Source organism: Neodiprion pinetum, chromosome 5 (assembly GCF_021155775.2).
Source record: "Neodiprion pinetum isolate iyNeoPine1 chromosome 5, iyNeoPine1.2, whole genome shotgun sequence".
NCBI lineage: Eukaryota > Metazoa > Arthropoda > Insecta > Hymenoptera > Diprionidae > Neodiprion > Neodiprion pinetum.
The window spans coordinates 2,018,437-2,033,903 of NC_060236.1; the positions used below are offsets into that span (position 1 = coordinate 2,018,437).

The window sequence follows — 15,467 nt, forward strand, 5'->3', positions numbered from 1 at the left end:
AGTTACAGCCAAAAAACGAAAACCTGTGTTTTCGACATTTTTCAGCAGGTGCTTTTTTCTTCGTAATTTCTCTCCTGTTGGTCCCACGCTCTTTTCGCTGCATTTTCCGAGTTCCTGGGGGTCCAATTGGTCGGGAAAGGGTCATACAAATCACTTCTGAGACGAGAGATTTTTTGGTCAAAAAAAAAGGAAGGTTAACCCCTTTGTATTTTTGGCGAAAATTTTCGCGATTTTGAAAAGTGCCGGACTCAATTCTTCCTGGCACTGTTCCGACGTAATTTTGCGAGAGAAATCGATTGGGCGCAGTCGCAATACGCTGCGATCAACGCATCAAAAGTTACAGCCAAAAAACGAAAACCTGTGTTTTCGACATTTTTCAGCAGGTGCTTTTTTCTTCGTAATTTCTCTCCTGTTGGTCCCACGCTCTTTTCGCTGCATTTTCCGAGTTCCTGGGGGTTCAATTGGTCGGGAAAGGGTCATACAAATCACTTCTGAGACGAAAGATTTTTTGGTCAAAAAAAAAGGAAGGTTAACCCCTTTGTATTTTTGGCGAAAATTTTTGCGATTTTGAAAAGTGCTGGAATTAATTCTTCCTGGCACTGTTCCGACGTAATTTTGCGAGAGAAATCGATTGGGCGCAGTCGCAATACGCTGCGATCAACGCATCAAAAGTTACAGCCAAAAAACGAAAACCTGTGTTTTCGACATTTTTCAGCAGGTGCTTTTTTCTTCGTAATTTCTCTCCTGTTGGTCCCACGCTCTTTTCGCTGCATTTTCCGAGTTCCTGGGGGTTCAATTGGTCGGGAAAGGGTCATACAAATCACTTCTGAGACGAAAGATTTTTTGGTCAAAAAAAAAGGAAGGTTAACCCCTTTGTATTTTTGGCGAAAATTTTTGCGATTTTGAAAAGTGCTGGAATTAATTCTTCCTGGCACTGTTCCGACGTAATTTTGCGAGAGAAATCGATTGGGCGCAGTCGCAATACGCTGCGATCAACGCATCAAAAGTTACAGCCAAAAAACGAAAACCTGTGTTTTCGACATTTTTCAGCAGGTGCTTTTTTCTTCGTAATTTCTCTCCTGTTGGTCCCACGCTCATTTCGCTGCATTTTCCGAGTTCCTGGGGGTCCAATTGGTCGGGAAAGGGTCATACAAATCACTTCTGAGACGAGAGATTTTTTGGTCAAAAAAAAAGGAAGGTTAACCCCTTTGTATTTTTGGCGAAAATTTTCGCGATTTTGAAAGGTGCTGGAATCAATTCTTCCTGGCACTGTTCCGACGTAATTTTGCGAGAGAAATCGATTGGGCGCAGTCGCAATACGCTGCGATCAACGCATCAAAAGTTACAGCCAAAAAACGAAAACCTGTGTTTTCGACATTTTTCAGCAGGTGCTTTTTTCTTCGTAATTTCTCTCCTGTTGGTCCCACGCTCTTTTCGCTGCATTTTCCGAGTTCCTGGGGGTTCAATTGGTCGGGAAAGGGTCATACAAATCACTTCTGAGACGAAAGATTTTTTGGTCAAAAAAAAAGGAAGGTTAACCCCTTTGTATTTTTGGCGAAAATTTTTGCGATTTTGAAAAGTGCTGGAATTAATTCTTCCTGGCACTGTTCCGACGTAATTTTGCGAGAGAAATCGATTGGGCGCAGTCGCAATACGCTGCGATCAACGCATCAAAAGTTACAGCCAAAAAACGAAAACCTGTGTTTTCGACATTTTTCAGCAGGTGCTTTTTTCTTCGTAATTTCTCTCCTGTTGGTCCCACGCTCATTTCGCTGCATTTTCCGAGTTCCTGGGGGTCCAATTGGTCGGGAAAGGGTCATACAAATCACTTCTGAGACGAGAGATTTTTTGGTCAAAAAAAAAGGAAGGTTAACCCCTTTGTATTTTTGGCGAAAATTTTCGCGATTTTGAAAAGTGCTGGAATCAATTTTTCCTGGCACTGTTCCGACGTAATTTTGCGAGAGAAATCGATTGGGCGCAGTCGCAATACGCTGCGATCAACGCATCAAAAGTTACAGCCAAAAAACGAAAACCTGTGTTTTCGACATTTTTCAGCAGGTGCTTTTTTCTTCGTAATTTCTCTCCTGTTGGTCCCACGCTCTTTTCGCTGCATTTTCCGAGTTCCTGGGGGTTCAATTGGTCGGGAAAGGGTCATACAAATCACTTCTGAGACGAAAGATTTTTTGGTCAAAAAAAAAGGAAGGTTAACCCCTTTGTATTTTTGGCGAAAATTTTTGCGATTTTGAAAAGTGCTGGAATTAATTCTTCCTGGCACTGTTCCGACGTAATTTTGCGAGAGAAATCGATTGGGCGCAGTCGCAATACGCTGCGATCAACGCATCAAAAGTTACAGCCAAAAAACGAAAACCTGTGTTTTCGACATTTTTCAGCAGGTGCTTTTTTCTTCGTAATTTCTCTCCTGTTGGTCCCACGCTCTTTTCGCTGCATTTTCCGAGTTCCTGGGGGTCCAATTGGTCGGGAAAGGGTCATACAAATCACTTCTGAGACGAGAGATTTTTTGGTCAAAAAAAAAGGAAGGTTAACCCCTTTGTATTTTTGGCGAAAATTTTCGCGATTTTGAAAAGTGCCGGACTCAATTCTTCCTGGCACTGTTCCGACGTAATTTTGCGAGAGAAATCGATTGGGCGCAGTCGCAATACGCTGCGATCAACGCATCAAAAGTCACAGCCAAAAAACGAAAACCTGTGTTTTCGACATTTTTCAGCAGGTGCTTTTTTCTTCGTAATTTCTCTCCTGTTGGTCCCACGCTCTTTTCGCTGCATTTTCCGAGTTCCTGGGGGTTCAATTGGTCGGGAAAGGGTCATACAAATCACTTCTGAGACGAAAGATTTTTTGGTCAAAAAAAAAGGAAGGTTAACCCCTTTGTATTTTTGGCGAAAATTTTTGCGATTTTGAAAAGTGCTGGAATTAATTCTTCCTGGCACTGTTCCGACGTAATTTTGCGAGAGAAATCGATTGGGCGCAGTCGCAATACGCTGCGATCAACGCATCAAAAGTTACAGCCAAAAAACGAAAACCTGTGTTTTCGACATTTTTCAGCAGGTGCTTTTTTCTTCGTAATTTCTCTCCTGTTGGTCCCACGCTCTTTTCGCTGCATTTTCCGAGTTCCTGGGGGTTCAATTGGTCGGGAAAGGGTCATACAAATCACTTCTGAGACGAAAGATTTTTTGGTCAAAAAAAAAGGAAGGTTAACCCCTTTGTATTTTTGGCGAAAATTTTTGCGATTTTGAAAAGTGCTGGAATTAATTCTTCCTGGCACTGTTCCGACGTAATTTTGCGAGAGAAATCGATTGGGCGCAGTCGCAATACGCTGCGATCAACGCATCAAAAGTTACAGCCAAAAAACGAAAACCTGTGTTTTCGACATTTTTCAGCAGGTGCTTTTTTCTTCGTAATTTCTCTCCTGTTGGTCCCACGCTCTTTTCGCTGCATTTTCCGAGTTCCTGGGGGTCCAATTGGTCGGGAAAGGGTCATACAAATCACTTCTGAGACGAGAGATTTTTTGGTCAAAAAAAAAGGAAGGTTAACCCCTTTGTATTTTTGGCGAAAATTTTCGCGATTTTGAAAAGTGCCGGACTCAATTCTTCCTGGCGCTGTTCCGACGTAATTTTGCGAGAGAAATCGATTGGGCGCAGTCGCAATACGCTGCGATCAACGCATCAAAAGTTACAGCCAAAAAACGAAAACCTGTGTTTTCGACATTTTTCAGCAGGTGCTTTTTTCTTCGTAATTTCTCTCCTGTTGGTCCCACGCTCTTTTCGCTGCATTTTCCGAGTTCCTGGGGGTTCAATTGGTCGGGAAAGGGTCATACAAATCACTTCTGAGACGAAAGATTTTTTGGTCAAAAAAAAAGGAAGGTTAACCCCTTTGTATTTTTGGCGAAAATTTTTGCGATTTTGAAAAGTGCTGGAATTAATTCTTCCTGGCACTGTTCCGACGTAATTTTGCGAGAGAAATCGATTGGGCGCAGTCGCAATACGCTGCGATCAACGCATCAAAAGTTACAGCCAAAAAACGAAAACCTGTGTTTTCGACATTTTTCAGCAGGTGCTTTTTTCTTCGTAATTTCTCTCCTGTTGGTCCCACGCTCATTTCGCTGCATTTTCCGAGTTCCTGGGGGTCCAATTGGTCGGGAAAGGGTCATACAAATCACTTCTGAGACGAGAGATTTTTTGGTCAAAAAAAAAGGAAGGTTAACCCCTTTGTATTTTTGGCGAAAATTTTCGCGATTTTGAAAGGTGCTGGAATCAATTCTTCCTGGCACTGTTCCGACGTAATTTTGCGAGAGAAATCGATTGGGCGCAGTCGCAATACGCTGCGATCAACGCATCAAAAGTTACAGCCAAAAAACGAAAACCTGTGTTTTCGACATTTTTCAGCAGGTGCTTTTTTCTTCGTAAATTCTCTCCTGTTGGTCCCACGCTCATTTCGCTGCATTTTCCGAGTTCCTGGGGGTCCAATTGGTCGGGAAAGGGTCATACAAATCACTTCTGAGACGAGAGATTTTTTGGTCAAAAAAAAAGGAAGGTTAACCCCTTTGTATTTTTGGCGAAAATTTTCGCGATTTTGAAAGGTGCTGGAATCAATTCTTCCTGGCACTGTTCCGACGTAATTTTGCGAGAGAAATCGATTGGGCGCAGTCGCAATACGCTGCGATCAACGCATCAAAAGTTACAGCCAAAAAACGAAAACCTGTGTTTTCGACATTTTTCAGCAGGTGCTTTTTTCTTCGTAATTTCTCTCCTGTTGGTCCCACGCTCATTTCGCTGCATTTTCCGAGTTCCTGGGGGTCCAATTGGTCGGGAAAGGGTCATACAAATCACTTCTGAGACGAGAGATTTTTTGGTCAAAAAAAAAGGAAGGTTAACCCCTTTGTATTTTTGGCGAAAATTTTCGCGATTTTGAAAGGTGCTGGAATCAATTCTTCCTGGCACTGTTCCGACGTAATTATGCGAGAGAAATCGATTGGGCGCAGTCGCAATACGCTGCGATCAACGCATCAAAAGTTACAGCCAAAAAACGAAAACCTGTGTTTTCGACATTTTTCAGCAGGTGCTTTTTTCTTCGTAATTTCTCTCCTGTTGGTCCCACGCTCTTTTCGCTGCATTTTCCGAGTTCCTGGGGGTCCAATTGGTCGGGAAAGGGTCATACAAATCACTTCTGAGACGAGAGATTTTTTGGTCAAAAAAAAAGGAAGGCCCCTTTGTATTTTTGGCGAAAATTTTCGCGATTTTGAAAAGTGCTGGAATTAATTCTTCCTGGCACTGTTCCGACGTAATTTTGCGAGAGAAATCGATTGGGCGCAGTCGCAATACGCTGCGATCAACGCATCAAAAGTTACAGCCAAAAAACGAAAACCTGTGTTTTCGACATTTTTCAGCAGGTGCTTTTTTCTTCGTAATTTCTCTCCTGTTGGTCCCACGCTCATTTCGCTGCATTTTCCGAGTTCCTGGGGGTCCAATTGGTCGGGAAAGGGTCATACAAATCACTTCTGAGACGAGAGATTTTTTGGTCAAAAAAAAAGGAAGGTTAACCCCTTTGTATTTTTGGCGAAAATTTTCGCGATTTTGAAAAGTGCTGGAGTTAATTCTTCCTGGCACTGTTCCGACGTAATTTTGCGAGAGAAATCGATTGGGCGCAGTCGCAATACGCTGCGATCAACGCATCAAAAGTTACAGCCAAAAAACGAAAACCTGTGTTTTCGACATTTTTCAGCAGGTGCTTTTTCCTTCGTAATTTCTCTCCTGTTGGTCCCACACCCTTTTCGCTGCGTTTTCTGAGTTCCTGGGGGTCCAATTAGTCAGGAAAGGATCACACAAATCGATTCTGACAATGAGACCAATAATTTCTACATGAACAAATTCGTACTGGATTGTCAAAGAGGTGGGCAAGAATAAGAACTGATTTATAGCTGAATAGTTTTAGTTTCATTTTTAGTTTATTGAATATGCCTTAATTCTAGTACAAGTGGTTGGGTGTTAGTGTATAGTATCTTTACAAGTTTCTAAATTCTATCAAACTCAAAGACAAGAGAAATGCTGAAAAGTCATTCAACATTACGTACGAAATCTGCCAATTGTACAAGTTAAAAGGAGTGCAACATGCCTCATCTTGAGTCGAATATGATAAATGCCGTTCGTGATGGTCATCATTGTAGTTCGTCAGTTTAGTTTAAGTTTCGGCCTGCGTGGAGGTGCAATTTATCCCTGTTTGCAGTATAGGATGCGTGTCATATTGTATTGTTACCATTTGATGTAACCTGAAATGAAATGAATTAATAAATACATAGATTTTATCGTATTTTCTTCGTTTTTACTGAGGTGTTGGTTCAACAATATTTTTAATCCCTCTGTCACGATCCCTGTTGTTCTATTGGATTGTCAAGTGTGATTAGAATCGATTTGAAGACGAAAACATTCTAACCCCACGGTCGAAGAGTCAACAAGGCAAACATTTAGCATTTTTTCACTTCTATTTTTGGTGTAAATTTTGACGACTTTAAAAAATGCTGGAAACAATTCTTTGATGCACTATATCAACGTACTTTTGCGAGAGGAATCTATTGTGTGCTATCTGAATACAATGCGAACAACGAATCAAGAGTTACCGCCAATGAATGAAGGATTTTCTTTCTAATTTCTCTGCTATTGGTCCTACGCTGTTCGTAATGTCTTTTTTTGCATTCCTGAGGGTCCAATCAGTATAGAAAGAGCCGTACTAATCGATTTTGAGACGAAAAAATGTGGGCTCTTAAAATTGCAAAAAAGCAAGGCTAACCCCTTATAATTTTGGCAGTCATAATTTGACCGATTTGGAGAAATGCTTAAAATAAATTTTCTATACACTATATCGACGTAATTTTACGAGAGGAATCCATTGCGCGTAGTGCGAATAAGCTATGAGCAACGGATCAGTAGTTACAGCCTAAAAACGAGAAAATTTTCTTCATATTTTCTCAGCTGCTTTTCCTACGATTATTTAAATGCCGTTTTCAAATTCATTGCGGTGCGATTAGTCTAGAAAGTGTCATCGATAACTGAGATATTAAGTCCCAGAATACGTGTAATTCAGAGTTGGTTTTTCATTTTAACCACTAGATACAGCAACATACAGATTTCAATTAATTTGGTAATATCAAGAATAGGTCATAAAGATATTTGTATTTTCACAAACATTTTCAGAACTTACATTCTACTGTTGTCAGTTATCCTATTAGTGGTCCAAACACCGACATTATAATCCTGACCATAAAATTACAAACACAAAATATGATTTACGTTATATACAATTATACGCTGCAAATTTCGTTCCCCGAAACATGCTGCATCCGGGGTAATATACTATTTCTATTACTGTACAATGAATATAAATACACGTACTACTTTATAAATAATTTATCATTTTCCCATTGATTTAAATACCCCTTCCCCCTCCCGCCCCCCATAATATATTTTCGTATACGCAGTGAGTGCGTCGAGCGATTTTGCACTGTTCCATCCAATTATATAACTCTACGAAAGATGGAAAGTAACGACGCTTTGTACTTTCGGAATGCTTAAAAAAAGTTGGCAGTTTCGTTATCATGGCTATTATTTTCTGGTCATACTGCGTTGACCCTCGATTCCTTTGGCCAAGACTAGTATCTTTCCTTATGTGAAATTTTCTCAAGCTGTAACGAGTCGTTGGCCTTTCTGTACGACGCAGGCGATATTTGATCACATTTTTCCGACATTTTTCTGTTAGGAATCGAATCGTTTCGCGACGGTTCGTTCCACCACTGTATATCACCCGATCCGAATAACATGAAAAACAGATTTCCCAAGAAGTAAAATCCGGAGGAGATAAAGAAGACCGTCCTCCATTGCGCGACTTCGTGCTAGAAAAAAGAAGGTTAATATAATTAATTACACCAGTTTTTCCACTTGACTTTCATTCTCGCAATTATAATAACACAGGAGAAACTTAACATATACATATACACACACACACACATATATATATATATATACATACTAACCGGATTAGTGACTATGAATCCCGTGATCAGGGGTGCGAGGATGGCGAAAATGTTTGCAGTACCGTTGGTCATCCCCATCAGGGTACCGGCGAAGTTCGGACTGAGATCCATGTGGTTAACTTGATATCCGCAGAGCGTGCCGACGTTGAAGGCAACGGCGATCACGAGAATGGCGACGGCCAGGACGGTTTGGCTCTTGTCCACGTAGCCCAACGCTATCAAGGCAATCGCGGGAATCCAGTGACCGATCGTGTTGCAGATCTTCCGGGACTTCCCCGTCGATACCCATCCTCGCCTCAACGTCCAATCCGAGATGTAGCTCGTCGGGAAACTCAATATCCACATTACCAAGTACGGAAGCGCGGAGATAAGACCATTCTATAATCATGGAGCAAAAAGCGTCAGTGTATATTATATGTTTTCCATCCACTTACAGGTATCAAATATAACAAAAGGGAAAGTTTTTCCTCTGGATTTCACGTTTCTCATACATTACAGCTGTTCGAGCATTTCGACAAGTTTTCGGATTCGATCTGTTTTCAATTAGAAGGTCTAAAAATGTGCACAAAGATCGGCAAATGTTATAGTTTCTGATAGGTGGAATTATCGGAGGAAATTCTGTTAGGTACAAGCTGAAGTCACGTTTGAACAGCGAGGTTTATACATTGAAACTACTACACGTATGAGTTACGAAATCAGGTCGATTGCTATGCAGGTGACGGCATAATCGCTGCGGTCTGACGACGCTTCGGAGCTGTTTATTTTTTCTTATAAATTGACGTACGTGTCCGTTGATCCTTTCCGAGTAGGAATTACCAGAGTTACCTTCGGTAGATCGCGTATCGTGTATCATACGAACTTGACCGCCATAAAACGAACTTCTGGACATGGTTAACCCGGGCGTTTCAATTCAATCCGCGTTACATTCCGCGAAGCAAACGACACATCTCTGCCCTCGGCGAAGGTTCAATGTTACTTCCAGGCGTACGTATACGTATACATATGACTTATGATATGTTACACGTATACCTAGAATGATATCCGTACCCATATATATATATATATATATATATATATATATATATATATATATATATATATATATATATATATATATATATATATATATATATATATATATATATATATATATATATATATATATATAAATAAATAAATACGCTGCACGATCGAACGCGTCCTCGTTGCGGTCGTTGATTTCCGACAATATTATAGGCGATAAAATTGTTGTTAATTTAGTTTGCCGTGACGTCAATTATTATTTTTCGCGACGATATTTCCAGGTGGTGTGTCGTCTGCATTAACGCACGGTTGTATTAATTTATTGAACAAGCCATATCCTGTCGTCGTATAAATCATTACAATCGATAATAAATCTCGCAATTCGCATTGCAAAATGGGGTATTGTTCGGAATACTTTGCTACCGATGATCGTATCTTACATTATTAAGTGTACGTTGGCATATATGGAATCGCGAGGTATTCCAGACAGGCGGAACTCTCCCGCAGGTTATTAAGATTACTCCATTTGCCACACAATTAAATCACGATTGTGTAATTCAAATAATTCATAACATTTTCCTCACGTAACTCTTTAATAATTAATCAAAACTGCATAATACCGGAATCCAGATATTTCTCTAATAGATATAAGGCATTTATGTATGATGTACGTACATACGTGGAGTGATGATTAAATATACCCAGGGCAATGTGGGTCGACTCTTTGCCGCATCGCTTTGCATGATTATTTGATAAAAGAGGGTAAAAAAAAAAAAAAACTGAAGTAAACCCGCCAAGTATTTCTCTATATCAATTATTGAACAATGATTATGCGACTATGTGTGCCATACAATTGCAATTATCCGGTTAATTCCTGCGAAAAGCGCTTATCGGTCCACTTGATCTCGATCGCAGTCAATCGGAACACGAGACTGTAAGTCTCGTCTAGTTATCTCGTTCGTCGTTATTTGCACTCACCTCTTTGATGTTGAAGTCTAGAATGGCGTGAAGATACGTTGGGATTTCCGTCAGCAGCATCCAGAATCCCCACGTTTGGGCGCAGTGGACGACTAACAAGGCCCACATCGGTTGTGACGTAAATATCGCCTTCCACGGGGTCGAAAGAACCTAAGGTGACGAAGAGTTATTGAGACGTACGTATGTCGGTATATACTACATGTATTATACATTCGCAATTAGCTAATCGTGCAAATCTATCCGCCATCATGCGCATACGTACACACGTATAAGACGTTGAAATTCCACATGTTCGGTCATAAATGATTAATCAAATAGAAAAAATAGCTATGGAGAAAGGATTATTGACATATATTAGCAACCCGAATCCAGCAATGGGCTTTCGTTGGGGTCAAATTTAAAAAAATTCAAATAATGATGCTCGAAAATTACTAAGCATGACAGTGTTTATAGGCAACAGTTCCGCAGCCTTGTGAGCAAAACGTGTGCAGAATAAATTGAGATAACAATCAGTGCGTCGATGATAGCAATAAGGTAGTGAGGAATTAGTTGCATATTTTTGGTATACAAAATTAGTATTATATTTATCGACATGCACTCGATAAATCGGGTGCTGTAATGAGACCCCGTATTTACCTTCGTGGTGGTCGGATCGCTTTCGGGAAGCTGGAAAAATGAGAAAACAAGTTTTCGTTTAAAATCACGTACTTTTACCGCATCCAGACAGAGAGACTTTTTGATTCACCGAATGACAATGAGCCGCATTTGCTGGCTTGATAGCACAGTAGAATTTGGCGTAAGTCAATAATTATAATATGTACAAGATTTGCAAACACTTGCGGGATAAACAAAAAACGCCTAATGTGTACCAGCAACTCACACCTGTCGAAATATTCCAAAGTTCGGATAAGGAAATATTTAAAAAAATAAAGGTTTTAATGCATGTATGCATAAACAACTGAGAGTCCGATTCTTGGAAGGGGATGTGGGTAAAGTGAAAATTGATGGGAATAATTAATGGACTGAATGGTATCATTGTTACCCATGGAAATGATTCCAGAAAGGTGCGAATATTATTTGGAAATAGACGCGTGAATTATGCGGCTCTAATTGATTAAATAATTTTCGTACTAAGGTGCGAGATTTCCGAGTGAGGCAAGAAAATATTCGGCTCTAATTACCCTCGGATTTATACGTGTCCGCAATAATGCAGCATACGCCAAAGTCAATTGACATTCAACACATGTTCAACACATTTGACAACTAGCTGTCGCGGGTGAGTAGCTAACGTATATTACAGACTCGCGACCTGCAACGAAGGCCGGCGCTAGATAGTTTTTTCAACTATGTCTTTTTTCCTGTTCTCGTCATGTTTGCACATAAAATTTGGGTAAAACATCTGCAGAAAACCGTGACCAGGTGCTCATATTTCACAAGTAGTCTCACCTGGTCTTGGCAGTCCGAAGTCCGGAGACTGAGCTCAATGTATTGACGCTCCTCAGACGAGATCGACGGATGATTTGCTGGGCTGTCGGCACCGTAGAAGAACCACCATATGCTCCAGGCGATCGTCACGGTTCCCCAAAGGTAAAATACACTAGGCCATCCCGCCGAGGATCCGGCAAGAAATCCGGATATCGGAAGCGCGACTAGGGTACCGAATTGGTGACCAGCGTAGACGAACGAGCCTGAAATTCCAAACGAATAAATAACGTAAGAGAGATCAATAAAATTATATGTTAACCGACCTAGCTTGTGTACCTGCAGATGAGGTAATTCATTTCTGTCAATCTTGCGGAAAATGACGATGATGGAAGTGAGACTTACCAAGGCGGCCGCGTTCCTCTGGTGGAGCCCATTTGGACAAGAGAGTGTGAAGCGAGGGTAGAACGCATCCTTGGCAAAGTCCCATAAGCACACGGCAGAAGCACACGAATATCCATCCTCCGTATCGGGCCGCAGCCGGAATGAGAAGGCTGATCCCACCGCAGATGAATACGGCGATGGCGAGAAGTTTTCGGGCCCCAAAACGCTGGGCGATCAGGCCTGCAGGTACCTGGATCAGCACATAGCCCCAGAAGAAGGAACTCAGGATGAGAGACTGCACCGATGGCTCCCAGTTGTACGTCTGGATGGGGGGAAAGAGATTTATTGATACTGCGTTCGGTATTCACGGCCATTTACCATATATAGCGGAATATCGTTCTCCGAGGACTCACGTCGAAATTCCCATTAGTTGGAGTATCCTCGTCACTTGTCATCGCGACGATCGCAACGGACATGTTCACTCGGACCGTGTAGCCACATGAGAGTCCAAGGAACATGAGCAGCGCTTGGAAGTGCCTCGAGCCGAAGGTAGCTAATCGTGGAAAATGAAAAATTAAGTCTTAAGGACACAATCGGCAATCCATTGAAAGCGATTTCCTGCGAACGTTTTTGAAACGTATAATTGTCAACGAGTCCTGCAACTGACTCGTAGATCATATAGGTATTCGAAGAAGTTTTTATTGTATTATATGAGGAAATCAGCATGATACTGTGAAAAACTGTTTGTTGACAATTATAGTGTTCGATTATTATCAGATCATCTTCAGACTTTGCACAATAAGATGACTATGCAGCATGAAGAGGCATTGTATGATACGTATGTGCTCAATGGAGTACAGAGATAAAGAATCTTTATCTCCGACTCTCTAACCGTTAAAAACTCTCGAAATTTATGATGCACTGCGCACATACATTGGTACTCTATAAACTACATTGTAAACTATGACTCTAGCTATTACACTTATTACAGACAATAGTTTTAGAGGATTAAAAAATCTTTCTCGCCGCGACCTCTCGTCGCATGATTTCATTCCATCAAAAATCACACATTATCCGTATAACTCACCGCTCGGTTTGACTCCCTGGGTCTTTGACTTGACGGTACCATCTTCGCCGGATGCAGGAGGCGCGGTGCTCAAAGCTGTTGCCTGGGGTGCCATTTCCCGACAATACGATTTCCCCGATGTTTTGCCGGGACGAAATTGATGAAAGAAATCAGGAGGAACACTGTTCGAGAAAAATTTCAGAATAGAAAATTGAAAAACCGAGCACCGGACGGGGAAACGCCGCTAGTTCTTCGCTGCAGCTGCAGAGGACGATTGAATCAACCTGCGGGGCGACTTTATATCAAGACCAGCAGTGAATCTCTCCCACCTTCCCGCAAAGTTACCTGCGACAACCACATCTGTAGCTTATAATACTCGACGTACTCGAGGCACTTGCAGGGGACGTTGTTTAATTTCCTGAACTGACCGCGGGGTTGCCCGAGTCCAGGGTAACGTCCTCCGGTTGTTGCGCGGTGAGGAATTTTAACGCGTTGACGGGTATAAGTGGAAAATTTTTTTTTGTCACTCCGTCATTACTTTCGTAAGAAAAAACACGGTGATTTAGTAATTTGTGGAATTATTATTCTAAGTAAGTTGTTCGCATTTACCGCGATATTGCTAAGTAGCTGGGAATCGGACGTAATACTTGAAATGTTATTGCTTGCGCATCCTCGATTTATTTGTATTTTTTCCACACTAAACGGTTGGTCTAATTAAAAAACCACGACGGGTGTCAACCTCGAAATCGTACATCAGGAATACATACTGACTCTGCGACAGCGTTACATGTACAACGCGTTACGTGTGACTCTTGGACCTTGGAAGTTCCATTTCTATCCAAGTATTTTATAGCGCGACAAGCTTATTATAGTTGTAATTTTACCAACGGCTTATGAGGAATATTTAGTTCAATGTCACAGACAAAAATGAATACCCAATAATGATGATAATAGTAATGATACAACAATTACAATATGCAGTCGTTATCGCTGCTAACACTGGAGTAATGATCTTTCTTTTTGTCCATTCACATGGCAATAGTTGTCAATCAAACAGAATCGTGCAACGAATACAGGAGACTACAGATTTTGACAGAATATTGTATTCCATTATTGATTGGAAAATCAGAGAATTAACTCTAATCGCAAACACTTAAAGGGAAGAAAAGAAAGGTAAAAAATGTGTACTGCACCAATGGTGCGGTAGTTATCATGCTTCCTATATACTTCACGAACTGTAGATAGCGTACTACGGGTATATTTATTAAATATTGCTTTAAGCATTGCAGAAATACTTGTCTCGATTGCATTTTTCATAATTCAATCGAGCTGCGATGATCCTAATGTTAAAATAAAGAGGAGGTGGCTGCATGCTGCTTGCAGTGACTCTGTAACTATACTCATTGTCAGTGTAGCCCATTCGTCTCCAATTATTTTTTCATAACTGTCCTGTATGAATGCAACGATGTGTGCATGTACACACGTTTACCGAGCTGATAAAGCGTATAATACGTACAAAACCAGTGTCAGTTTATGATATTGTACAATTCATGAGGTCACTCGATTGGAATCTGTGGCATCCGATTGTGGCTAAACAGGTTAAACAGGATAAGGAAAAACGGCTGGAATTGCCATTTTTCAAAAATGTAAAATGGCACCTCCAGCCTTTGATAATTCTCCTCTTCAATTCGCTCCCATATCAATTCCTAAACTCAAGCCAATTATTCTCCATCTTTCTCTCTTTGCATCCCTGCATGCATTGGTGGTGATATTAAAGTTGACAATGTCCTCCTGCTTCCTTAAATGCATATGTACTAAGGCTTTGGCGAATTTCTAATCATACAAATGAAATATTCTACATTATTATTTATGACTTTATCATTTATATTACTTAGTATAACTAACTATATTACGCAGTATAATCAAATAGTATTATTATTCGGATGTCTGCTTGACAAATACCGACAGACTGTAATTTCGATGAGTAATTAACACACAGAAGACTGAAGAAATAGAGAAAAGAAAGTAAGACGAAGCTAATTTCAGCCAATTAAGGTGTAAGGAATAGCCTTAAACAGCGTCGCATATTGATTGTAATTCAGACTTCAATGAGTTAGCGGTGTAAATGAATAATCTTTGACATATTTGATATTAGATATAGATGTATGCTCGTAATAAACAGAGACAGGTGAAACGGATGTATATTGTTCGATAGCAGCCATCTTTACGTGGTCACGGTTATATATCAACCTCATTTTTCTTCAATAAAAACATTGATCAATACCGTATTGTTCAGAGTAAAAGCCGACCCCGCATATACGACGACCCCTAATTCCGAGACAGTATTTCATCAGAGTGTTTGTCTTAATTACCTGCACATAAGACAGGTCCGCGTATAAAATGGGGAGGATTTTGACGGGTGCTGTTAACGACCAAAAACTTTGGCTTATATTCGGAACAATACGGTAATTAACTTAGTACATCGGTGCATGTTATATTCTTAAAGATAATAAAACTACTCACAAACAAACGTGTAACATCCCTTTCACTTGTCAG

The 15,467-nt window shown here is 40.7% G+C and overlaps 1 protein-coding gene across 2 annotated transcripts; it reads right to left on the minus strand.

The window, feature by feature from the left end:
* Positions 1-7,065: 7,065 nt before the first annotated feature.
* LOC124219052 (putative inorganic phosphate cotransporter) lies at positions 7,066-15,430 on the minus strand. Of its 2 annotated transcripts, XM_046626167.1 has the most exons (9): positions 13,257-15,430; positions 12,933-13,206; positions 12,259-12,398; positions 11,867-12,167; positions 11,486-11,727; positions 10,676-10,705; positions 10,040-10,189; positions 8,039-8,416; positions 7,066-7,897 (listed from the first exon to the last, which is right to left on the minus strand). In XM_046626167.1, the coding sequence occupies exons 2-9, from the start codon at positions 13,024-13,026 to the stop codon at positions 7,658-7,660; spliced, it is 1,575 nt and encodes a 524-aa protein (XP_046482123.1). In that variant the 5' UTR covers positions 13,027-13,206; positions 13,257-15,430; the 3' UTR covers positions 7,066-7,657. The 2 variants fall into 2 exon arrangements, with proteins under 2 accessions (XP_046482123.1, XP_046482124.1); XM_046626168.1 differs by lacking the exon at positions 10,676-10,705 and having other exon boundaries at positions 12,933-15,430.
* Between the last annotated feature and the right edge of the window lie 37 nt (positions 15,431-15,467).

What these genes read in the sequence shown, in the direction of transcription:
- LOC124219052 (XM_046626167.1), bottom strand. Translation starts at nt 13,026, where the DNA reads ATGGCACCCCAGGCAACAGCTTTGAGCACCGCGCCTCCTGCATCCGGC. An exon ending in CCAGGGAGTCAAACCGAGCG is followed by an intron (nt 12,399 to 12,932) that starts GTGAGTTATACG and finishes TTCCACGATTAG; the next exon opens with CTACCTTCGGCTCGAGGCAC. An exon ending in GCGATCCGACCACCACGAAG is followed by an intron (nt 10,190 to 10,675) that starts GTAAATACGGGG and finishes TCGTCACCTTAG; the next exon opens with GTTCTTTCGACCCCGTGGAA.